Source organism: Entelurus aequoreus, linkage group LG13, assembly GCF_033978785.1.
Source record: "Entelurus aequoreus isolate RoL-2023_Sb linkage group LG13, RoL_Eaeq_v1.1, whole genome shotgun sequence".
Taxonomy (NCBI): Eukaryota; Metazoa; Chordata; class Actinopteri; order Syngnathiformes; family Syngnathidae; genus Entelurus; species Entelurus aequoreus.
This window is the reverse complement of record NC_084743.1, coordinates 37,341,988-37,368,521: the sequence shown is the minus strand read 5'-3', so window position 1 is coordinate 37,368,521 and position 26,534 is coordinate 37,341,988. Positions and strand designations below refer to the sequence as shown.

General features: G+C 38.4%; 1 protein-coding gene across 1 annotated transcript in view; it reads left to right on the top strand.

Annotated features, from left to right (window-relative positions):
• Positions 1-5,816: 5,816 nt before the first annotated feature.
• mlphb (melanophilin b) overlaps positions 5,817-26,534 on the top strand; it is a 99,549-nt gene continuing 78,831 nt past the window's right edge. The window contains exons 1-2 of the mRNA XM_062067191.1: positions 5,817-5,929; positions 25,462-25,683. Of these exons, the coding sequence (XP_061923175.1) occupies positions 5,817-5,929; positions 25,462-25,683 (335 nt within the window). The remainder of the gene's footprint in view (positions 5,930-25,461; positions 25,684-26,534) is intronic.

Sequence of the window (26,534 nt, the reverse complement as noted above, 5' to 3'; positions counted from 1 at the left end):
TCCTGAGGTACTTTTTATCAGAAAAAGTTGATCATTAATAATACTGCAAGCAACATATACAGTTTATTTTTTTATCTTAAAGTAATAGTAAATATGTCTTATCAAGTTCTATACATATTTCCCTGCAGTTGAAAGCACAATACAGTATTTAATGTTAGTACTAAATATTATTTTCATTAAAACAAATTCCCAGGATGACAGAACTGTTGCGGAAGCTATTTACATGTTACTTATTTTAAAAATAGACAAATTGATAAATTCCCGTTTACATGCATTTAATACTGCATCCTACAATATTACTTTGATAGTTACCACTTGTGTTGTATCAGTCCGTGTAATTGTTTACATTACTTACATGATTGCAATTATTATTGCTTATTAACTGCAGAAGATTGAGACCGAAGCAGAAAACAAAGAAGACATTTGTTGAGAAACAAACATTTTGCTACAAATAGTAAATAGGGTAATATACTGTCTACTAACAAGTTTCAAACATGATAATGTAATGCTTTCAATATTTAGATCAGTTTTTTTTTCTGAGAGTCAAAGTGTTTCTCTTGGAAGAAGTTTGAAAGAAGCTTGACAAAAATGTGACAAATACATTCACATTTTAGCACATTTGTCTGCAGTAGATGCAATGAAATTTGACTAGAGTAGCATCTGCAGGCTAGTAGTATTAGATTAGTAGACTATTAGTTAGACTTTAACAGCTAGATTTAGTGAAGTATATTTTAAATTATGTATAATTTCCTATTGTAAGCACCTTAGCAGCTACTATGCCAGTTTGCATGTTGTAAAAGGAATACTCAGTCACATTGTAGTATTATTATAAATAATCAATACTTCTTCGTGTTGGAGTCCAATACTTGCACTTACGAATATCATATTAATATCACACTTTGATATAGATGAGGCATTCTTATACTGCGGTGAAATATGTCATTTAATATTTTTAAAAACAATAATAAAATAGAATAGAATAGCATAGAAAGTACTTTATTGATTCCTGGGGGAAATTCAGCACCAATTAAGTGCACAATTTTGAGCTGATTCACGATTGTCTCGTATTTAAGCAGATTTGTGCTTTACATTTTGAAATGTGTTAAATAAAACATTAATAAGCTATTATGAGTTTAAAAAAACAAATAAATATTTAATAGATAATAGCTTATTCAGTGCTCAGGACAAGTACAAATAAAAACATAAAAATAAGAATAAAAAATAATGAAAATGTAGTAACGGTAACATTTTTGATGATTAATAGAAAATGTGTAACTTCAAATGATTGGAGGCCTAATAAAGACAAAAAAATCTAAATGAACATTTTTTTAATTTATATAGAGCTATAGAACCCATTATTCATGCAATCTACATTCACACTGTGATGGTTGTATACAACATTGACTGATAAAAATAATAATAGTAATAATAATGGACACATTCTCTTAAGGTGTCTCTACAGCACCAATGCTGGTTTTCCTTCAGCCCAAAAGGGTTTGTACCAGGAACCATCAATAAAATGCACTTGTGTTCGTTGTTCATAACATACACCTGCCTATACCATAACCCCACCCCCACCATGGGCGACTCGATTCACAACGTTGACATCAGCAAACCACTTTCCCACACGATGCCACACACGCTGTCTGCCATCTGAACAGTGAAAACCCTGATTCATCTGTGAAGAGAACACCACTCCAATGTGCCAGACGCCATAGAATGTGTTCAGGTCGAGACCCCAATGAGGACGATAAGCATGCAGATGAGCTTCCCTGAGATGGTTTCTCACAGTTTGTGCAGAAATTATTTGGTTATGCAAACCAATTGTTGCAATTGTCCGGGTGGCTGTTCTCAGACAACCAATGGAGGTGCACCTGCCCTATATTTGACTTCATGTACATTACACAGTTTTCCTGCTTCCTTAAGTCAGTGTTGTGTTTTGATGTTACACTTGTTCCTTTCAGCTTTTGACTCTCTTGCCTCAAGAATGCCACCTTGCATTATAGTTGGTGAATTTAATGATGATGACAGACGTGTAGATACTCCTCCGAGTCACTGGGATGAATGCATTAATATTGCATTGATATTGTCTTTGTGTGCAGAAAGTTGTCCAAATGTTGTTCTGTAGGACGTGGTGCAGTGTGTAATATGCATGTCCACCAGTTATTTTTTTTGTTTTTGTACACATCTGACTGTCATTTGCAAGTATTCATTTATTTCAGGTTGTCCTAAGTGTGTTGTCTTAGTCAGGAAGTAGTCTTTACCATTAAGTTGAATGTGCCAGTCCTGTCTTTTGTTGAGTCTTAAAAAGTGTTTATACAGTAAGTATTGTACTTACTACACACCAGCTGTTTGATTGTAACATGTAGTTTTCATTAACAAATGTGTATGTGTTGAAATCGCTATGTAAAATTGCTAATGTTAATCAGTAGCATGCATATGGCATATTTAATGTAAAATAGCACCGACCTAGCACATATTGAAAGGTCGAGCTTTACTTTGAGCATTTTCTATCACACATGCTTGCTTTGTTGGCATACAAAATTATAACATTACATAGTATTAGTAGTATTAGTAATAGTAGTAGTAGTTTATTTTGTACATGCTAAAACCAAAGCAATATTCATAATAATATAAAGGAAATAATCTGAATAATGTTATAGTAAAGTACAACAACAGAAACAAATTCACAATGAAAACACAAAATAATTAAAACAATACATAATGGTTAGGTTTTTCACATCCAAAAACGTGTGGGAAGAAGTGAATATTATTTACTCCTACCCCTTATTTATAAATTAAATACTTAGCTTTCTTATCATTATTATTATATACAATTGTCACGAGATACAAGAAAAGTTGGAGTGGACATGGCGTGAAGGTAAATACATGTTTTATTATTACTATAAACTACAAAAAGGGTACAAACAAAAGGCGTGCACAAGGCGGAGAACAAACTTGGCTATGAAACAAAAGAACGTCAGCTGTGGAGCTAGGCGTGGCGCTAGCCGTGGTGCTGCTACTGGTGCTAGCCGTGGTGCAGCAACAGGTGCTAGCCGTGGTGCAGCGACAGGTGCTAGCCGTGGTGCAGCGACAGGTGCTAGCCGTGGTGCTGCTACTGGTGCTTGTCGTGGTGCAGGAACTGGAACCCGCCGTGGTGCAGGAACTGGAACCCGCCGTGGTGCAGGAACTGGAACCTGCCGTGGAGCTTGGCGTGGTGGAACTTGGCATGGTGCCAGCTTTGGAGCTGGGCATGGAGCTAGCCGTGGTGCTGCTACTGGTGCTAGCCGTGGTGCAGGTGGAGGTGGCCTAGCTGGGGGTTGCGGCTTGGCACGCCGAAAGACCGGTTGTGGTGACCGGACCGAAGGTTGCGGCTTGGCAGACCGAAAGACTGGTGGTGGCTGCCGGGCTGGAGGCTGTGGCTTGGCATGGTGATTAACTGGTGTGGTGACCGGGATGGAGGTTGTGGCTTGGCATGGCGAAGAACTGGTGGTGGCGGCCGGGCTGGAGGCTGCTGCCTGGCTGGGCGCAGCTGAGCGACCCCACCAGCACAGCTCCCGGCCCTAGCCCCCCCTTCAAGGGGCGGATACCAGGTCTGGAATCGTTTTTTGGGATGGGTGGAGGGGGGCAGAATTTCCCCTCTAAATTGTCCAAAAAGTCTTTCTATTTTTCATGCCTGGGATTGAGTGGGCGGAAAAAAGGAAAAGTCCTGTGATGTGGGCGGGGCATGAAAACTAGATGACTGTGATTGACTTGCTCTGATTTTCAGAAACATGTCTTGATAATGTTCTATCTTGGACTTTGAGTCTTTTGTTGGAGGTGGGTGATCAACAGAAAAATAATTTAGAGAAAAAAAATCCTGGTCTGTGACTTCATTTTCCGGCGACGCTTCCTGGAGAAACCGGGCAGGAAGCAGCCTGTTTCCGCCTGGAGGGGGAGGAGCTTGCGGGAATGACGTGACCTGTCCGCTCGCGGAAGTCCTCCCAAACGTCCTTCGTCTTGGGCGTCGCTTCCGCGGCTGGGGCGACGTGCCAACGTCTTCGGACGTTATCGGAATTAGTTTTCCATTTGGACCCCACATCAGGTCTAGCTCCGCCATGGCTCCTAACGCCTCCATGTTCCTTGCGGGAAAACGTGTTGATGCTGGCGACATTCTGTCACGACATGGACTTTGAAGGGTTTGTTTTCCCGAGATGCAAGAAAAGTTGGAGTGGACATGGGGTGAAGGTAAATACATGTTTTATTATAACTATAAACTACAAAAAGGGTACAAATAAAAGGCGCGCACAAGGCGGAGAACAAACTTGGCTATGAAACAAAAGAACGTCAACACATAAACTGAAACTTACTTGGAAAGCATGGAACTATGGCATGGATATCAAAGGTAGCATGGATAGTAGAGGGTAATCTTGGCATGAAGTGAGCAGAGGTAATGTCGCCAGGCCGATTGCCTGGCAACTACAAGCTTAAATACTGTGTCATGATTAGTGTCAGGTGTGTGAGTCCAAACGTGGAACAGGTGAAACTAATGGTTGCTATTGTGACAAAACAAGGGAGTGAAAAAGGAGGAACCAAAAAAGAGTCCAAAAACCAAACAGCACATGGCCAAACAAAACATGATCAAAAGACATGACAACAATAGAGACAGTCAAACACAATAATACATGACATCACGTTCAACAAAGGTATTTAAATATGCTACCGTTTGATTTTTCATAAATCGGTATCCTGTAGTACTGATAGGATTCAGTTTGTACCTATAAAAGTACAGAAATCTGTACTCATCCCATGCTGAAGGCCAGCTACTATTTTACCAAAGGTCTAAAAGACCCAAACTGCCACCAAACTGTATGTTAATGACAGAAAAAGTTGTTCCTTTTACTGAATGAATCGATTCATTTACTGAATCGATTCACTTGAGTCAGTCATCACAAAGCGCATGTAAAGAAAAACATTTCTAGAAATGCAGTAGACCGTTAAATAGTTGCACAATTACTGACATGTTTTTTTTGTAATTTAGCTAGTGGTAGAAGGGGAACGTAAGTCAACGAGTTAATGGAGACAAGTACCCTTGAGGCCCGATTTAGTAAAAAACTTGTTCAACGCTGGAACATGTCCAATTAATGTTTTATAATCAATCCACCTGTAAAAAGAATGCTTCAAATCATTATTGAGGACATGATGAGTGCATGTACGCTGAGTATAAGTGTATAGTTTCATTGTGTATTGCTATAAAACGCAGTAAAAGGTAGTCGTAAATACTTAAGTTGCAATTAAATGACTAGTTAAAACTTCAGCCGCAGAATGTATGACTCCTTCAAATAATCACTCAGGAGACACCTGAAAACTTGTTTTCTCAGAGCTTTAGACTACTGTATCTAAAGGCTTAACAAAATCAATTTGAAACTGTTAAATGTGATTTGTTGCTGGTACACAGTATGAACTCCGAGGTTTGTGCAAGAGTTGTGTGTCTAATATCCAACATGCAAATTTATGTTTTTCTGATAACACACATTATGAAAACACAAGGGTAGACTCATAACACAGACGGGCGATGCTCGTACAGCACAGGAATACCTCACCTCTTGTAAGTAATCCGCTCCAAAACGTCCAATGAAGAATCGTACACATTTTCCCAGAAAAAACTATTTCAGACAGCCATAAATATGAAGACAAAAAATATTTAATAGAATAATTCTAGTTTTACAATGTGACAGGTTTTTGGTGGTTGAGTAATTGCCCTAACAAATACTGTAATACAAGTGATACTAATACAGGTATTGTCTTCCAAAATCTGTCAGGTGATGCTGGGTGTCATGGCCGCTAAGAAGTTGGATCTATCTAAGCTGACTGACGAGGAGGTCAATCATGTGTGGAATGTCGTTCAGCGTGACTTCCACCTGAGGAAGAAAGAGGAAGACAGGCTGGGGTAAGACATACTACATTTTACAACACGTCTGTTCAAACTAAAAACCAAATGTTACAATAAATTCTACATTGTTACATTGTTTCCATGAAAAAATTAAACTTTTAAACTTCCAACTTTCAAAACAAGAGTTTCTGTAGGCTGGAAACTTAACTGGGAGTGTAAAAGTAGTGTAATCATAACTGTTCCATCATCACCATCATTGTACAATCAGATTTACAGTGATGGGCAAGCTACTTGGAAAATGTAGTGAGCTAAGCTACAAATTACTCTTGATTAAATGTAGCTAAACTACAGGAAAAGTTATAATCTACATGGCAAAAGTAGCTTTCTACATCAAAGCTACATTTAACAGCATTTCTATCTGTGGGCTCACATGTATAATATCAATCTTAATGTGACTGACAGTGTTCAAATGGACCTAATTGTTTATTGTTTATTGAGGATCCACATTTGCCGACACACAAATGCCAGGATTGTTTTCCTGGGGTCCTTTTCAAAAGTTCAAAGTAAAATAACAATACACAGATACAGTTACAAAACATACACAAATCCAGTTACAAATAAAAGAAAAAAGGAAAAGAAAAAGAACATTCTCAAAATAATAAAATAAAATAACAGTACACAGATACAGTTATAGAACGTACGCAGATCCAGTTACAATAAAAGAAAGGAAAAAGGGAAAGAGAAAAAAAAAAGTTGTCAAACTGATAACATGAAAGATTAACTCTTAAATCTAAAAAGTGACTTTACATGTTTCTTAAATGCTTTTTTTTTACTAGGAATAGTCATAATATTTAAATGAAGAGTATTCATAATGAAATGCCTCTGTATACAACAGTGCTTTTCATTGAATTAGTTCTTGGTCGTGGTAATGCAAGTAGACCTTGAGTTGAAGCTCTGGTACAGTAGTGGTGAACATCAGTATTATAACCAATCTGCTTAAAAAGAGCTGTAGGGTACTTGTTATAAATAATGTTTCGAAAAAATAACAATAAACTGCTGGATAATCTTAGAATAACTTTCAGCCATCCAAGACAAAAATGCATACGGTCCACACTCGATTTATAAGAACAATCACGAGTAAGTCTAGCTGCCCTATTTTGAGCTGTTTGTAATTTTGTAAGGTCAACCTTGGGTGCAGAAGCCCAAATAACTGAACAATAATCCAGATGACACAACACCAATGTTTGTACTACATGTCTGCGAATTGCAGGTGTTACATACGTAGCACATTTCCTTACAGCAGCAATACTTCTACCCATCTTAGCGACAATTTGATTGATATATTCGGACCACAAAAGTGTATTACTAAGTGTAACGCCCAAAAGTCTTACTTTATCCTCTTGTTTGATTGATTGTCCTGAAATCTGTAAATTAAGTATATGATTTTTTGCCAGACTATGTCGTGAACCAAAGACAATACTTTTTGTTTTTAAAATGTTTAAAACCAGTCTATTACTTATATTCCACTCAGTAACAGCATCTAAGTCATTTGAGAAGACAAACTGAAGTACTCCTATTGAAGATGCAGAATGATATAATGTGGTGTCATCAGCATACAGTACAAACTGGATTTTTGAGTCACAAGAGGAAGATCATTTGTAAAAATTGAAAATAGAAGTAGTCCCAAACAACTGCCTTGCGGCACACCACAGCTAAAACCATAGCTGTTCGATAGCGAACTAATTAAATATACACGTTGCGTTCTGTCAAATAAATAACTCTCAAACCAAGAGACAGCCAAGGAACCAAAACCGTAGCATTTCAATGTATCAATCTAATAATCTAATAAATGTCCATTGCTATTAACTATCTGTCATTTAGCTGGTGACACCCTACAATTACATCTAGGGGTCCCTACACCACACTGTATGTATTTATTTAGTTTGCCTTCTCTTTTGCCCACCCCTATAATGTTATTCATTTTCTCTACTAACAGTAAAAAAAACAGCATCTATCTATATCAGGGGTCACCAACCTTTTTGAAACCAAGAGCTACTTCTTAGTAGCATTTAGGTTTTTTCAGCACCGAAGGCTTGGAATAACCTACAATCGAATATTCAACTTCAAACCCTTGTTACATTGAATGAGTTTAAAGCTTCTGTGAAAGGATTGCAGTCTACCTTGTCTGTATGCACATGTGTTATGTGAGCAAGTTTTAATGTTGTAAATGTGATGTTGTATGTGTTGTTTACTGTTTTTTAATGTAACCTTGCTGCTGCCCTCTTGGCCAAGTCTCCCTTGGAAAAGAGATCTGTGATCTCAATGGGATTTTACCTGGTAAAATAAAGGCTAAATAAAAAAATAAATAAAACCGTGCTGCCTTATATATATATACTGTTTATATATATATATATACGATTTACAGCAATACAGCAGCAAATGGCATAGATTTCAAACAAAGTAAACTATGTATACAAATTAAATTAAAATGAAGCTGAAAATTTTGAAAAAATTTATACAATAAAAAACAAAACACCGTATGGAATTTTCTCAGCAAAAAAAAAAGATCAGCTGACAGCTGCAGTTTTAATATAGATAACGATTTATATATTGATTGATATATTGATATAGTTTGATTCGCCAAAATATATATATATATATATATATATATATATATATATATATATATATATATATATATATATATATATATATATATATATATATATATATATATATATATATATATAATACAACTGTGATTTGTTCAGGAAAAGTTTGTACTTTACGTAAAGTTCTGACAGCAGAGGCGCAGTAAATGTGAATTAGGCCTTTAGCTCCCAATTACAACAAATCTTCCCATTGCTGCTTTTATTGGCTTAAGGGGATCAGGGCAAACACGGTAAATTGATTTTGTGAGAAATTTTAATAATTTAAGCGACACGATCCTCTGCGCACAATTTTTTTTGATGATCCTTTTTTTTTTAAATATACATCACTGGCTATTGTTTCATTGTTGTACTGTAAGTGAAAGAAATGTAAGTACATGTGTATTTTGACATGAATTACTAGTACATCAATCATGTCAGTCAAATCTCATGTGTGTGATTTTAATTAATCGAATAGAATTTGAGCACATATTTTCTGGTTATTTCTAATAGCAATGTTCTTATTTGGACAACAAAGCATCAATTATCACTGCATATGAGAATAAAGATTGTGTGCAAATGTGAGAGACAAAGTCTGGCAACAACATGTTGTTAAGACGTTCCAGCTGTGTGCTTTTGTCTGTGCGTTTATGTGTGGGTTTGTGCTCACATTCCTGGGGCTTGCCAGTGAGGCAGAAAGTACTTTCACATATGGCATTACGGTTAAAGCAGTTGCTTTACTCTCGTTCTAACATATCAAATACTTTAAAACTATAATCACCGCCTCACTGTGGATACTACTACAGTACTTGGGATACTTTATAATGTCAGGTTAGGACACATTAGTTATTATTTTGACTATAAGTGTCCACTTGACAAACTGTAATTAAATCATGATTAATATAAATTCTATATCTTATCATAGCCTGACAATCTTTGTAACAAGATGTGTGAGAGAAAATGAGATGATTAAAGGGGAACTGCACTTTTTGGGGAATTTTGCCTATCATTCATAATGCTAATGTGTAGGTATGTGTGTGTTTGCCACTGGCTGACTCTCCGCAGTGGTCACTCAGAATGTTTTACGCTTGATCTGCATTTGCATTGTTTTCATCACCACTATACACGAATACTGGTGATGTGGTACACATATCCTTGTTTATCCAGAATATCGACATTTTCAGATTGGATAAGTCCTCGCTCCACAAAGCTGTGACAAAATGTGTCAAGTGTAAACTTGACAAATTTAACTTTAAAAAAATCTGCGGTGAGTACATGGTTCACTGGAATCCCTCTTCAAATATAAGTTAAATATTTCTCTGTGAATCTGCCAAATATCTTTTAAATTGATAGATTTGCACGTGGACTTTTAGGACTCGCAGAATGTCTCTTCCTGCTCGCTATAATGTGACCCGAGTCGGACCAATCATCATATTTACACACATTTTGGTCACTTCTTACGCTAATATCATGAAGAAATTATTTTCTTAAAAAATATTTAGTCATTATTACATAATTCTGCTTCTTTATTTATCAAACTTTCCAATGACACCTACCTTTTTAAAATCGTACAATATGAAGAAAGTTATGACATTTGAAAGTCGGATTTAACAAAAACAGTCACACCTAAAATCTTAAGCCCCCTTGATTTAGTATTGAAAAGGTTGACCATAAATTGGTGCATTTTCATCGGATTTAAAAATTGATAACTTTCTTAATATTTATCACAGGAAAATTATACTTACATCACTGGAATCGTCTTAAAGTGGAACTGCACTTTTTGGCAGGAATTTTGCCTATCATTCACAATCATTATGAAAGACATGACAACAGATGTATTTTATTTAATGCATTTTAACTAATAAATAAACATAAATTAAAAGTCCTGCTTACAGCAGAACCAATGGGAGGGCATCTATACCACCCATAAAAAAACAAAAAACATCTAAAAAGCGGCAACAATACTCCATTTAAATTTCGTGACTTGAATATTGACCTAGTATCAGTGATACTATTATGATAAGCGCTAACACAGACAAACTTTATAGTGGTGCCGTGATCACGAGATTGTGCGTCAAAGTTGACATGATCAACTGATCAGCTGCTTCCTCGTTGTCTTGCTCGTCAAACGTTATTGTAGGTCATAAACGATGCCTCTCACCTGGATAGTAGAAGGCCAATGACGTATTCCGACAAGTTGGTACACTTTGACAGCCAATTTGGACCTTGAAATGGCGAGAACGACACGAAAAGACGCTTGGTTCCACCCCCCTTTTTGAATTATGAGTCATTCTTCATCTAAACGGGAATATATGAACATCCCAGCAGTCTGAATTATAATGACAGCCTGCCTTCTACAGCAAGTGAGGTTTTATTATGTGTGTTAGCTCTCATAAAGTCTCCAGGGAGTAGTAATCAGTAATGTTGTTTAAAAAAAAAAAGCGAACATCATAAGGCGTTTTTGAAAATGTATGTGCCGCGTATGCTTAAAATGGACACAATAAGTAAATATTAAATGTTATTATAAATGTGCCTGTTACTACATTACATATATACTTACATTGTGTATATAAAACCTTAATGGAGGTGTTTTTATGTTTTTTAGGGGTTTATAAGCAGAAGAGCGGCTCCCATAGGCTCCTTTGTAATCAGACTTTTGATCACATGTATTTAATTTTTAGAATGCATTTTAAAAAATACATCTGTCGTCATGTCTTTCATAATGATTGTGAATGATAGGCAAAATTCCAAAAACTTGCAGTTCCCTCTTAACAAGACCTGTCTGATATTACTGGTTTCATGTAAATCTTGTTTATTTTTTTATTTACACATATACTTATTTTGTGGGACAAGAACACACATGTCATATTTTAAAGATTAAAGTACCAATGATTGTCACACACACACTAGATGTGGTGAAATTTGTCCTCTGCATTTGTCCCATCCCCTTGGGGAGCAGTGGGCAGCAGCGGCGCCGCGCCCGGGAATCATTTTGGTGATTTAACCCCCAACTCCCGCACTATAAAAACAAACTTCAAACTCTTCCATCACTGTTTTATACATTCCTCTAAGTATGCATGTAATGTTGTAACATGAACATTTATTATAACATGTAATAGTTACGGTATTTTGGTCATTTTAAGCATATCTCTTTCCTGGTTGCATTGATTTTACAGAGCACAAAGCAACGTAATCCCTAATTCCGTCCCTAATTCCGTCAACAATCGATCACAGCTGACTCTTCTCACCCTGGACACAAACTATTCTCCCCTCTCCCCTCAGGCAGGAGACTACGGTCCATCCAGACCCACACCTCCCGCCACCTGAACAGTTTTTTCCCCTCGGCCATCAGGCACATGAACAATAACTCCTAACAGTAGCTCCTTTGAATTCCTTCTAAGTCTATAACAAGATCTGATAGCTCAGTTACAGCTCTTGTTATTACCAAATCTGTGTTATATGTGTTTTATGTTGCACGATTGCACCAAGAAAAATTCCTAGTTTGTGAACCCGTTCTCAAACAATGGCAATACAACTATTCTGAAACCTGAGTGCTTGCTAACAATAATCATGGCAGACTTCACAATATACGAAAAAAAAACACTTCTTTGGGCCAAATGACAATCCACAACCATATAGTTCTGAAGCTAAATACATGGAGGGTCAACTACTGGTTATAGAAGCAGTGCAGACACGAAGAGAGGGTGCAACGTTGGAACAGACCAGTGTCAAGAGAGTCATGACGCTAATGGGAGAAGGGTTGGGAAGACACGAAGGATCTCTTGTAGCTGCACATGCTTCCCACACGACTGAAGCCTGAAGTTGCAGGGCGGCGTGGCTCAGATGGTAGCGCAGCCATCCAGAAACTTGAGGGTTCTTAGTTTGAATCCTGTTTCCGCCATCTGAGTCACTGCTGCTGTGTCTTTGGGCAAGACAATTCACCCGCCTAGCCCCCAGTACCTCCCACACTCAAGTGCTTTGAGTGTGGGAGGTACAAGAAAAACTTCAAATCTAGTAATCAAGGACAAGCTGCACAACTTTCAGCCAAAGAACAATTGCATAATGTATCCTGGCTAATATTTGTATTCATTCAAGAAATGTCTGTTTCATCAGCCCAACAAAGGTTTGATTTTTATAAATGTGTGTTATTGCACGATGCTTGGTTGTAAGAACACAATTGATGACAAAACTTGCAGAAAAAATAACTCTGGGAAATAAGTACACTAGTAGCATTAAAATATATTATTGAATATGTTTGTGAACGTACTCCAAGTAGGAGAGTGATTCACCATCTGTTGGATTGTTCACCCACTAATAGGGAACGTGAGACAGGTCAGTTTTTACCCTACTGATTATGTGTTGTTGCAATAGTAATACTTGCTCTGCTACATCACTGCAGAATTTATATTAATGCACCTGGTGACAACAAACTCGAGCAAATTTCACACACTCAAAAATATTTGACTTGAGAATTATGCACATAGACATACACATAGGATACACATCACTATAACCACTTATAAGGGAGTGTGTATGCCAAAATAGGTCACACAGTTGTTGTAATAGTATATATGAAAGGGGGTCCACATTTGGAGTTGGTTATTAAGGGCAGCATTGGTTGACAATGTTTACATATGGGACTCAATTGTCCCTCTGATGAGGCTTTGGACCTTGACATGTGTGCTCATACTGTATCCTCTTTGCTTGGTTTTGGCATTGGAGAGATGTTGCCAGGAAGAAGAGGGACTTTCACACGAGATGAATGGTCTTTGTGTTTGACTGTGGGGTCCAAACGTCTGAGTTTCACTTGCTATATCAGTTCTGCTTCGACTCTTTTAGTCATTTTGTGATAAACTAGCGTGGCGATCCATTTATTGGCCTGCTTCTTACTGACAAGTTTGTGTTTTGGGAGGCCTGAAATGATTCACAGGCATGACAGAGAGATAGCAAACAGTTCTGTTACTGTATGTGCATGATATGTGGAATATATCAAGGGTTCTTAACCTTTTTGACGTCAAGGCCCAACTTTTCCAATACATAGGGGCCCAGGGCCTATTAGAATATTAACACTGATTTAGCAATCTCACTCTTAATCTTAATGGTATTCATTAATTATATCTAAACTATTTACACTTTAATAGGTTAACAACCTTGTCAAATGATATGAAACCATATGTTAATCGGAAATATTATTATTTATTTGACACATAAACCTTAAGCTTAGGTCAGGCTGATTAGACAAAAAAAAGTACTAACTAAATATACTGCATAAGAAGCAATTTGTTAATAACTGATAATAAATACAATAACATACACATATGTAAAATGCTCAAATAAATAATCAAAATTCAAAACAAATAATAGGAAATATATAGTTCCTAAATGAGCTGCCAATAAGATTATTGTGCAAATGAAAATACAGCTCCAGCACTTTATTCATATTTTTTTCCACTTAAAAAACTTCTTTATGACTTTTGCTCCAGACTTTTTCTGTTTCTTTGATATTGTCATTACTGCCACAAGTGGTGGAAAAGTGTATTGCAACTGAATACCGCTGCGGCCCATATGGACCACAGCTGAGAAGCATAAACACTGAATGTTCTCGATAGCCAACATTATGTATTATTCTAATTCATCTTTTTCTAGAATGGTAAGTGAGTAAGTATACTTTTGTAAATATTTCCCCATATTTCTGCACAATATCTCAGATATGCTAACACTGGTGATGAGTAGAGAATTTGGAGTTATTTTAGTCCAGAACAAATGTTTCTTCATTCATTATTGACATATTTCTAGCTATTTTATGTTATATATATTTCATATAACATGTCCAGTTCATGTTATCAGTTATTATTACACTCAAAATGTGGTTTATTTCATTATTTCAATGTCTACTCTGTTTATTTGTTTTTGTGTTTAACTTTCTCTTCTGCTGTTACTGAAAAACATTATTTGAGATTTACTGAGATTCAAGGATAGTCTGTTTTGCCAAACCAACTCCTAAATCAATTAATTTATTCAGTAATTATTCTTATTAGCTTCTGTGTGTTCTGTCCTGAACATAACGCAGACATTGTGTCATGTGTTTACCTAGCACAAGACACTGGTGGCTCTTCAGTGTTGACAGCAAACCTTAATTTCCCACACTTGTCTTCTTTCCAGTTGTTGGGAAAGCGATCTAAAAGCTTTCCACATTTCACATGGGCGTAGTAGCCCCATTCATCATCATTGGCGATCACTCGAAGCAAGTATGATAGGCCAATCCGTGATCCACAGACTCTAGTGATTGTCGTGGTAGTAGTGGTGGTTGTGGTGGTGGTCTGAGGAGCTGTTTTGGTAGTGGATCTCTCCTTTCTTTGTTGCCTCTTGGTTTCCGCGGCATGGTGGAGGTCCTTTTCTAATTGTGCTGTGCTTTCATGGACCATCCTGCTCCACAAAACCCTCTGGTGGGCAGCCTCCTCCCAGGTGTTGAGGTTGAAGCAGCATTTCCTCAGGTGGATTTTGAGGTTATCTTTATACCGCTTCTTCTGCCCCCTTGGGTTCATTGTCCTTCAGTCAGTTGTCCGTACAACATCTGTTTTGGAAGACGACTGTCTGGCATGCGAATTACATGGCCTGTCCATCGCAGCTGGTGCCGAATGACAGTTGTAGTGATACTGGGCATGTTAGCTTCCTTCAGAACCCTAATGTTGGTACGCCTATCTTCCCAGCTGATCCTGAGGATCTTGCGCAGACATCGCTGGTGGTACTGCTCCAGAGCCTTCAGGTGTCTGCTGTAGGTGGTCCAACTATCAGCCCCGTAGAGCAGAGTGGGCAGAACTACAGCTTGATATACAAGAAGCTTGATGTTGGTCTGGATGACCCGATTCTCAAAAACTATTTTCTTGAGCTTAGCAAAAGCTGCGCTGGCACAACCTATGCGGTGGTGGATCTCGGCATCGATGACAGCCCTCGTTGAAAGAAGACTGCCAAGATAAGCGAAATGCTCCACGTTTTCCAAGATGTTGTTGTCCACGTAAATTGCGGGGGGTTGGGAGGGTGTGTCAGGGGCTGGTTGGTACAGGATCTGAGTCTTCTTTATGTTGATGTCAAGTCCCAGGAGTCGGTACGCTCTGGCAAAAGCATCCATGATGTTCTGAAGGTCCAACTCAGAATGAGCAACTAGAGCATTGTCATCTGCGTACTGAAGCTCTGTAATGAAGGATATAAGCACCTTGCTTTTTGCCCTGAACCTACTCAGGTTGAAGAGCCCGATGTCTGTCCTGTATATGAACTGGACTCCCTCAGGCAGGTTTTGACTGGTGAGGTGAAGTATGGCTGAGATGAAGATAGCAAACAGGGTTGGTGCGATAATGCAGCCCTGCTTGACACCAGTGTCAACTTTGAAGGGAGCCGTTTCAGAGCCGCAATTTCCAACTACCACTGCGGTCATGTCGTCGTGCAACAGACGCAAGATCTTCAAATTCTTGTCTGGGCATCCGATCTTGAACAGTTCTGTTCACAGAATCAAAGGCCTTTGTAAGGTCAATGAATGCCATGTATAGTGGCAGGTGTTGTTCCCGACATTTCTCTTGTAGTTGACGAACTGCAAAAATCATGTCCGATGTTCCCCTAGCTCTACGAAAGCCACACTGGGACTCTGGGAGGATCTCTTCTGACAGCGGCAATAACCGGTTTGCCAAAATACGGGCCAGTATTTTTCCTGTTGTGGACAGGAGAGAGATGCCTCTGTAGTTGCCACAGTCCGCCTTATCTCCCTTCTTGAAGATGGTGACAATCAGGGCGTCCCTGAGTTCGGCTGGGATTTCCTCCTTATCCCAGATTTTACCAATGAGGCTATGGATGTGGCAAAGGAGTTTTGGTCCGCCTTGCTTTAATATTTCTGCTGGTATCCCATCTGGTCCGGAAGCCTTGTTGTTACCCAGTTTTCTGATGGTATCCTGGACCTCATTTTCGCTGGGAGGATCACCCAAATGCTCCATGATGGGTCGCTGAGGAATCTGGTTGATGGTTTCCAGGAGCTCTTGGAAGTGTTCACGCCATCTGGAACTGATACCTACATCGTCCTTGAGCAGGGTTTGTCCATCTTTAGAGTGTAGGGGGTTTAGGCCTCGATAGCTGGGCCCATAAACAGCCTTGGTAGCATTGAAGAAACCCCTGGTGTCCCCAGAGTCAGCAAGCGTCTGGATTTCCAGAGCCTTCTCCATCCACCATTTGTTTTTCAGCTCTCTCACCCTGCTCTGGACAAGTGCTTTTGCCTTGGCGTGGGCCTGCCTTTTGTCCCTGCAGTTGATGTCGCTCTGCCAAGAACAAAAAGCTTTCCTTTTGGCATCAATCAGCTGTTGTATTTCGATGTCGTTTTCATCGAACCAGTCCTGGTGTTTCCTAGTCCTGTAGCCAATGGTATCCTTGCTGGTTTTACTTGAACAGCATCATGTCATGTGTTCAAGATCTTGTCGGAGGCGTTCATCCATCGCTACGTCACAAAGGGCTTCATAGGCTGGCGAGTCATCTGACAGCCACCTTGTCTTCCTTTGCTCGTCCATTGACATTTTGCTGAGGTAGAATTTGTAGACGGACATTTTCCTCCCAGCAATAGATCCCACAGATGTGGTAGAGCATTGGTTCTCACCAATTACCACCTAAGAAAACATTTGATTCTCCAAGTATCATCATATTGACCAAGATTGAAATACAGTAGCATAGAAGGCCTAAGTATTCATGGAAAAGGCAAAGGTGTATTTCATATTTTGGACCACATTAACATTACACATAGTTGAGATAGGCTCCAGCACCCCCCGCGATCCCGAACGGGACAAGCGGTAGAAAATGGATGGATGGATGGAAAACACTGTATTTTAATCAAGTGATTCTTTGACGTACCCTAGATGGAGCCCGCATACCATTAGTGGTACGTGTACCACAGTTTGAGAATCACTGTGGTAGAGGATTGATTTCCACCGTCACTGCAACGCCTGACAACATTAAACCATAAGCAAAATATTTTTTTTTGCATTTTTATAACATTCAATATGACATACAATCTTGTGAAAAAGTAACATCAATGCATGCCACCAAATTATAACAGTAAGAAGTGTTGCTAAAACGTCACAGCAGAATGAACGTATTGACAGTAATGCCCTCTTCTCACTGGTATGCGATCATCATAACAGTGCATCAAATCAGAGTATGCTGATTAGATGCATTATTGCACTTTCTCATTAGGGGTGTAACGATTGATCAATACATTAATAGACTGATTTTTATTCCTGGATCTGTGCTCGGCAAGTTTGCCTTCCAATTCCAATCGATTTTTTTGATACAAAAAAAGAAAAACATTGGATTTAAGAACGGCAGACTTTATTTGAAGTTTAGCACTTGTAATATTAAAGGCCTATTGAAACCCACTACTACCGACCACGCAGTCTGGTAGTTTATATATCAATGATGAACTCTTAACATTGCAACACATGCCAATACGGCCGGGTTAACTTATAAAGTGCAATTTTAAATTTCCCGCTAAACTTCCGGTTGAAAACGTCTATGTATGATGACGTATGCTTGTGACGTCAATCGTTGAAACGGAAGTAATCGGCCCCATTGAATCCAATACAAAAAGCTCTGTTTTCATCTCAAAATTCCACAGTATTCTGTACATCTGTGTTGGTGAATCTTTTGCAATTTGCTTAATGAACAATTAAGACTGCAAAGAAGAAAGTTGTAGGTGAGATCGGTGTATTAGTGGCGGACTACAGCAACATAACCAGGAGGACTTTGAGATGGATAGCAGACGCGCTAGCCGCCGACCTCACCTTGACTTCCTCTGTCTCCGGGCCGCCGACCGCATCTATGATCGGGTGAAGTCCTTCGTCGCTCCGTCGATCGCTGGAACGCAGGTGAGCACGGGTGTTGATGAGCAGATGAGGGCTGGCTGGCGTAGGTGGATAGCTAATGTTTTTGGCATAGCTCTGTGAGGTCCCGTTGCTAAGTTAGCTTCAATGGCGTCGTTAGCAACAGCATTGTTAAGCTTTGCCAGCCTGGAAAGCATTAACCATGTATTTACATGTCCATGGTTTAATAGTATTGTTGATTTTCTGTCTATCCTTCCAGTCAGGGTTTTTTTTATTTTGTTTCTATCTGCATTTAAGCCCGATGCTATCATGTTAGCTCAGTAGCTAAAGAGCTTCACCGATGTATTGTCGTGGAGATAAAAGCCACTGTGAATGTCCATTTCGCGTTCTCGACTCTCATTTTCAAGAGGATATAGTATCCGAGGTGGTTTAAAATACAAATCCGTGATCCACAATAGAAAAAGGAGAGAGTGTGGAATCCAATGAACCCTTGTACCTAAGTTACGGTCAGAGCGAAAAAAGATACGTCCTGCACTGCACGCTAGTCCTTCACTCTAACGTTCCTCATCCACGAATCTTTCATCCTCGCTCAAATTATTGGGGTAATCGTCGCTTTCTCGGTCCGAATCTCTCTCGTTGCCTTGAAAACAATGGGAAAATGTGAGCAGCCCTTCCTCCTGTGACGTCACGCTACTTCCGGTAGGGGCAAGGCTTTTTTTTATCAGAGACCAAAAGTTGCAAACTTTATCGTCGTTTTTCTATACTAAATCTTTTCAGCAAAAATATGGCAATATCGCGAAATGATCAAGTATGACACATAGAATGGATCTGCTATCCCCGTTTAAATAAAAAAATTCATTTCAGTAGGCCTTTAAAGATTTAAAACGGTAAGTCTATTTTCCTGTCTGTGGCGTCATCAAAACAAAAATGGCGGATATCTACGTTGGTCAAGAAAGGTCATAAGAAGCGCAAACGCCACGAGACAATAGTATAATATCTGGGAAGTGTGTCTGTGTGCCTTTAAAAAATGGTGCTGTTGTGTGTGACGTGTGTAAGAGAACTAAGTCCCGCAAGAGTTTGGGTGTCTGTGTGTTGAGTGTTTGTGGCTACCACAAATATCGTATCGCATCGCATTGTTGTTAAAACAAATCATTACACCCCTAGCTCATCCATTATGTTCTGTTGCGATTAGAAATGGTTTTGTGTACCGATTGGAGACTTGATATATAAAAAATGCTAATGTATGGTCTTTGCTTGTTTTGTTGAGGACATTCACCAAGGCAGAAGCTCCTGATTAAGATATCATCAGCTTTAGCGTGACATAAGCATATAATTGCTTACGTCACTGGCGTATAGAGCAAGAAGAGGGGCAGCAGTAAAAGGGCCAGAGGAGCAGTTGTGAGGCAGTTGCCAGTGCGGCTGCACGATGTAAAGAAAAATACTAATTGTATTTTTTCTCCAAAACTTGCAAAGTAATTCTATTTGCGACATTTCAATTGTATTAATTTAAATGCTTAAAATTGCTAGATAATATAATAGATAGATAAATAGATAGTACTTTGATTCCTTCAGGAGAGTTCCCTCAGGAAAATTAAAATTCCAGCAGCAGTGTACATAATTGAGATCGAATTTAAAAAGTAAAAAGTAAATAATGGGGGTATAAATGGAAACAAAATAGAAAAATATTACAATAGAATAAAAACAAAAAGCATCAATGAGAATACAAATATAACAGTAAAATAAGAATACAACAAGAGAAACTAGACAGTAGTGACCATGTTATGAAAAAGTATTGCACTGTTATTGTTTTGCATCCCCTGTCATCCTAGTACCCCCCCTCCCTCCCAGAGAGGAGTTGTACAGTCTAATGGCGTGTGGGACAAAGGAGTTTTTTAGTTTATAAGTCCTGCACTTGATGGTTCACTCATTGACAGCCAGTCAGTGAGTGAAGGAAGTCATGTTACATTTAGACTGTCAATCAAAATATTATTGTCTCAAGTTGCCACACACTAGTACCTTATCCAATAATCCTATTTCAAAAATATTTCGGTTTACATATATGTTTGCTAACATCGTCCTTGACTCCTTGTCACAGCCTGATTGTCGTGCACCTGTTTTGAACTAAGTTGACTGGCCTTGTATTGCTTACACTGGAGAAGTTCCTTCAGCCACTTTACACTGTCGCCATTAAAACCTTTTTCAGACACTGTGCACAAGTGGTGGTGGTGTTTGTTATTAGCACACTGACTGCATCGTCTGTAGTGCACACAGCGCTGTTTTCTCTAGCCACTTTTGATTGGTCAGCAGGCCAGCAGGCCAAGGATGCAAAGCTCCACAATTCTGATTCAATTTGAAGTTGGGGGAGAGAGAATAAAAAACCAAACTCAGCCTCATGAGATTGATAATTGCAGCACTTAAAGCCTCTAGGTTGATTAATTCTGCAGCCCTAGATGGCAGTGCATCTAAGCGTATCTGATTGTGATGTGTGTTGTGTAACTTTGTAGAAACGCTGAGATGGATCTAGATAGCAATGGTTTTTGCATTATTTGCCTTTTTTTCTCTCTTTAATTTGATTATTTATTTCCATCTTTCTTTTCTTCTTTTATTTCCTCTTCCTTTAGAGATACTGCATGAATGGAGTAAATTTAAAATACCAAACATCATTTTTTTTCAAGTCTCGCTGCTCTAAATTGAAGCACTGAAGTTGTTTGTGTTTGCAGTCACACGAAGGAGGAAGGATGTGTTTGTTTGAACAAGACTTTGGCTTAAATTCTCACCACTTTTCAGTACAAAGTCTATACTGTTGTTCAAACAGCAGTACTTGCATGTACTTTGCTGAGGTATTTTACAGTTCCAAGGAGTAACTTTGTCACATACACATCTCTACATCGTTTTAATAAACTGATTCTTAGATTTGATTAGATTCGATTTTAGATCAAGAAAGAGATCTATGGAGAAGATAAGCTCTTGTAAATTGCAAACAATAAAAATAAACTCCAAGATGTTATGGACAAGCAAGAAACCGACTTCAAAAAGACCAAAAACTTCTGAGTTCAGGTTCAAGGTTCTGAGTGATGACATACCACAATTCAGACTGAAGGAATCTGGAAAAGAAAAAGAGTGTGATAGAAAATAAGATCAGTTCTAAAGGAGAAGAATAGTGAGAAGGAACTGATCATAAAACAAATGAATGAGTTGGAGCAAACATATAATGTGATCGTGACTGGGCTCTAGGATAAGCTCAGGTCTTATGTCAGGTAGAGAACAGAAGATGAAATGTTTAAGATGAGGTGTTTAACTTTCTACTACTACTAGTACTAACCACAACCACAAGAAGTGAACGTCAACGACATTGAGATGTGCATTTTACAACACAGCTGTCCTCATGGTGAATTTCACCACTTACAAATAAATAACACCCTTGATAGGTTGGTGTTATGATATCGTTGTTATTGTGAACAAATTTGAATATAAGATATATATTAATATCAACTATTTGTAATTCCATTTTTCTTGAAAACCCAAAAAAGTTATGAAAGACATCTCAGAATCATTCAAGTGTATCAGTATAATTTATTTTCTATACAAAATATTGAAATCACATCATCATTCAATGTTCTTGAATAATTTCAAGTAAAAGCAACATCTGCAAAACTGGCCTTGTATTTAGTTAATATCAGTTCGATACACACATTTGCAGTATCTTTCCTACCTGATTAAAATGTGCCGTGAACAGTGTTCTACTTTTACCAGTAACAAGTATCGAATTACTTTTAGGTCCGTTACAACAAGACAACAAGGCAAGACACTGTCATGACAAGACAGCAACAAGACAGTGTCATGAGTGCAGCAACTTCAATGCAGGAAATATACTTTTACTTGTGAAAGCAACAAGCAGCACTGCACTAAAATTAAGTTGATCACACTGTGAAAAGCAGACTACATAGGCACACGTACACGATGGGAATAATGACCAACAAATCAATGATTGAAGTGACAAATTTGCCATCCATACAATACACCGTTTGTAGACAAGAAGATATGACAGCCATCAAAGCACATTAAATCTATTTGTCAACTAGAGGTAACACAATCCCGTGAAAAGATTCCAAAGAGCTGGCGTCAGAGCCACACTGCAGCTGCTAACAGCTAAAGTTAACAAACACAGCTACGACTTTGAAACCCTCGATGACGTCATACGTCACTTGGCAACACGCCCCGCCTTTTAAAAACACAAACACGCACACTGTGTTCTATATAAAAAGTCTATCAATTTTAAATGCCAGATGTTTTTTTTAAAGTAACATATTAATTACTTTCCTTAGTAATTAATTACATTTATTTAAGAGTAATTCCGTTAGTAATTCAATTACTTTTTTGGTAAAGTAACGAGTAACTACAATTAATTACTTTTTAAAAGCACTTTTGAAAGTACTTGAACCAATATGGTAGGAATCAATACTGATACTCAACAGTATTAATTCAGTACTTCTGTGTGTGTTCATGTGATCAATTTGCTTTTATTTAGTCAACATTTAACAGTGAGCTGATGATGATAATTGTGCTGTCCAGTTATTATTATATTTTGTTTTCTTACACTTCTGAGTATCATTAGCAAGTGTGAATTATTATCAGTTTGTTCTAGGTATGTTGCCGTAGTCACTAAGTAGTATTTGCCATTAAGTTGAATGTGCCAGTCTTGTCTTTTATGGAGTCTTATTGTACTTATTACACACCAGCTGTTTGGTTGTAACATGTCTCTTAGTTGTAGTTTTGATTACTAAATTTGGAGGATTTCAAATCACAATGTAAAAACACTAATGTTAATCAGTTGCTTGTATATGGGATATCCATTATCATTACGCTAGCGCATTTTGCAAAGCCTTACTTTTGAGCAAATTCTATCAGGCATGTTTGCTTTGATAAAATTAATGTTTGACAAAAGGCATATCTCAGCTGAACTCAGCAGAAGGCGGTGTACACCCTGGACAAGTCGCCGCCTCATTGCAGGGCCAACACAAATAGACAGACAACATTCCCAATTATTGAAATATTTAATTGTGAAGTGAATTGATTAATTAATTATTGATTCAATTATTTCACGATTTAATGATTTATTTAACTATTTAATGAAAATATCTGTCAGCACTTCATGAATTAGTGAAGTGAATTAATTTTGTTCTGTAAAATTTAGCCATCAAAGTCAGGAATCTAGTCCATTGATTGCTTTGGTAATTTAGAAGTCTTATAAAACATGGCGAATAAGGAGGATATACTTGTACTTTTTGGGAGTTGGTAGTCAATATTTTAGACCTTGCAGAGTATGTGAAAGCAAGACCTGTTGACCCAGAGCATATAGCAGTTAAAGTAGACTCGAGGAATGTATTTACGTTGTCTGAGTTATTGCCACACTGTCAGACCAAGATATCGACCAGTGATCCTCCACTTCTCTGGTGGACAAGTGGAAATGGCAGGTAACCAATCAGGTGTTAAGATCAGCCCACTGACTTTGACGACTGAGATTGATAAAATGAATGAATAAAGTGCTGACATATTTTCATGAAATAGTTAAATAAATAATTAAATCATGAAACAATTAAATCAATAATAAATGCATTATTTAATAATCAAATGTAATTTTACATTGAATAAATTATTGACACATTTACAGGTATGTATTCAATTCCAATTTTAATTATTTGATGACAAATTTCAAATATTATTTAAATATGTATTTATTTATAGAATGTTGTCCCATTTGACTTTCCATAGCTTGGCATGGATAATTGCAACATTACCATTAACTGCAACTGGAAGTGACATCACGTTCAACAAAAGTATTGAAACATGGTACAATATGGTACCGTTTGATTTAATGCAAAGTATCCGGTAGTACTGATAGAATGAGGTCAGGAGCTATACAAGTACCAACCTTTTTTTTTGTTTTCAAGAGGGTGCCGCAGTAGTGGCTGTTTCTTTCTCGCAGGAGCACTGCGCTCTTGTGTTTCTCCCTTGTGTTCTTGGCGTTTCCCTCTTGTTCATCCGCACGTAATGGACATTGACTGGACATTGGCCGAAAGCTAGTGGGCATTCTGGGATGGAGTAGGCGCTGTTGGTTGCTTTGTCTGTTCGGTTCCTGTCTCTGGCCGTGCTGCACCCCCAGCAGACGATAGCGTGGAGCGCCGCAGAGGCCACTGCAGTGTATGTGGATGTTGAAATGGTGTTTTTGTTTTGTTTTGTTGTTTGATTATACACGGTGCAGTCGTTTGTGTGCAACATGTACTATTTATTGCCCTTATTTTTGTTTTGTTTTTCATTGTGTTTCACTTTTGTTGCTGTATGTAGAATTTGCTCCGTAGAAGTTACAGCTGGTTGCATCAGCTCTGTGCTCCTTTAATGTATTTAATTTGAATGTTTCTCTCTTGTTTCATAACAAGACAGCGCTGGGGATGGTCACCTCGGTACTGTGCTTTCTTGTAGTTGTTACATTTTTCTTTGTTTCTTGTATTGAACAAAGAGAGCACAGTCTACCTCATCAAACTCCTTGTTTATTGAATGTACTAGGCCAATAAATTTGATTCTGAATTATATATAAATATACATATCCATCCATTTTGTACCGCATGTCCCTCTCGGGGTCGCGGGGGTGCTGGAGCCTATCTCAGCTGCATTCGGGAGGTAGGCGGGGTACACCCTGGACAAGTCAGCAGCTCATTGCAGGGCCAACACAGATAGACGGACAACATTCACACTCACATTCACACACTAGGGCCAATTTAGTGTTGCCAATCAACCTATCCCCAGGTGTATGTCTTTGGAGGTGGGAGGAAGCCGGAGTACCCGAGGGAACCCACGCAATCATGGGGAGAACATGCACACTCCACACAGAAAGACCCCGAGCCCATGGATCAAACCCAGGACCTTATTGTGAGGCACACGCACTAACCCGTGTGCTACCGTGCTGCCCATTCATATCATAATTATCATTATTATTATTTTCGGTTTTTGTCATCATTCTATGGTATCGACACATCCTGAAGTCCCTTCAACACGAAAAACGTTGTTTATTTTGTTATTTTCTTCTTTGCAGGGATCTTAAGTCCAAGATTTGGAAAGAGGACTCGAAGCGAGAGTTGTTGTGTCGTCAGACGTGCTTGAGCGAGTCTTACTGCATCCGCTGCGTCAAATCCTTCAAGTTCCTCATTAACAGCAAGCGTCGCTGTCTGGACTGTCAGCTGTTCGTCTGCAAAGCCTGCAGTCGCTGGAATAAACGACAGCGTGGCTTTGTATGTGATCCCTGTCACATGACCAGGTAGGAAAAGTTCAGTGAAAATAATCAGAACTTTCTTCTTCTTTGTCATTTTACGACAAGTGTCAGCACAGTCGATGCCTCAGTTTAAAGGGGAACCTCCTAGGATAAATGTAATCTTTTCTGATGTTGCTACAAGTTGGAGTTAAAAAATACCAAATAATTAAATAATAAAGTTCATATATTTGAACCTGAGCTTGCACACAGGTTTGGATGGCTCTGAACGCTCCTCTGTGCTCTGTTCTTCTGTGCAGATGCTGCGCCGCCCCTCTCTAAACATAGATCATGAGCAGTGCATAGGGCCCTACAATTCATGGGTACCCCTTTTTGAGTGAATAAGCGCATGTAAAATCTAAAATAATCAATGACAGGGCACTCAATATGAAAATTTACCACAAACGTAATCCTAGCCCGAACATAAGCATCATAAATGGATTTGCGCAAATTAGGATTCTTAATATTTTTATGGCTATAGCATAAAAAAACGGTTTATGACCTTCTAAATATATGTTCTTTAACAACCATCTAAACACAAAACAACAACCATATACTTACTTTTACATTCGTCTCACCCAATATAGTAGGCTGACCATATTCTGAAATCCCAAAAAGAGGACACATAAATGCGTGCCAAGGCGGGCAGCACGCCAAGACTAGGTGAAAATTTGCCAATGATACTCGAACTTGCTTTATAAATAATATATTTATTTAAATAAAGCATTTTTTCTCCTCTGTTGACAGCAGTGTTGGCGCTAAGAATTTTCAAAATGGGGTTCCAGGGGCCCCATCAAGTCATAAAAATGAGGTGCCACAGTAAATTTTTGGGGTCCCACTTTTTTGTAAGCGTTTTGAAA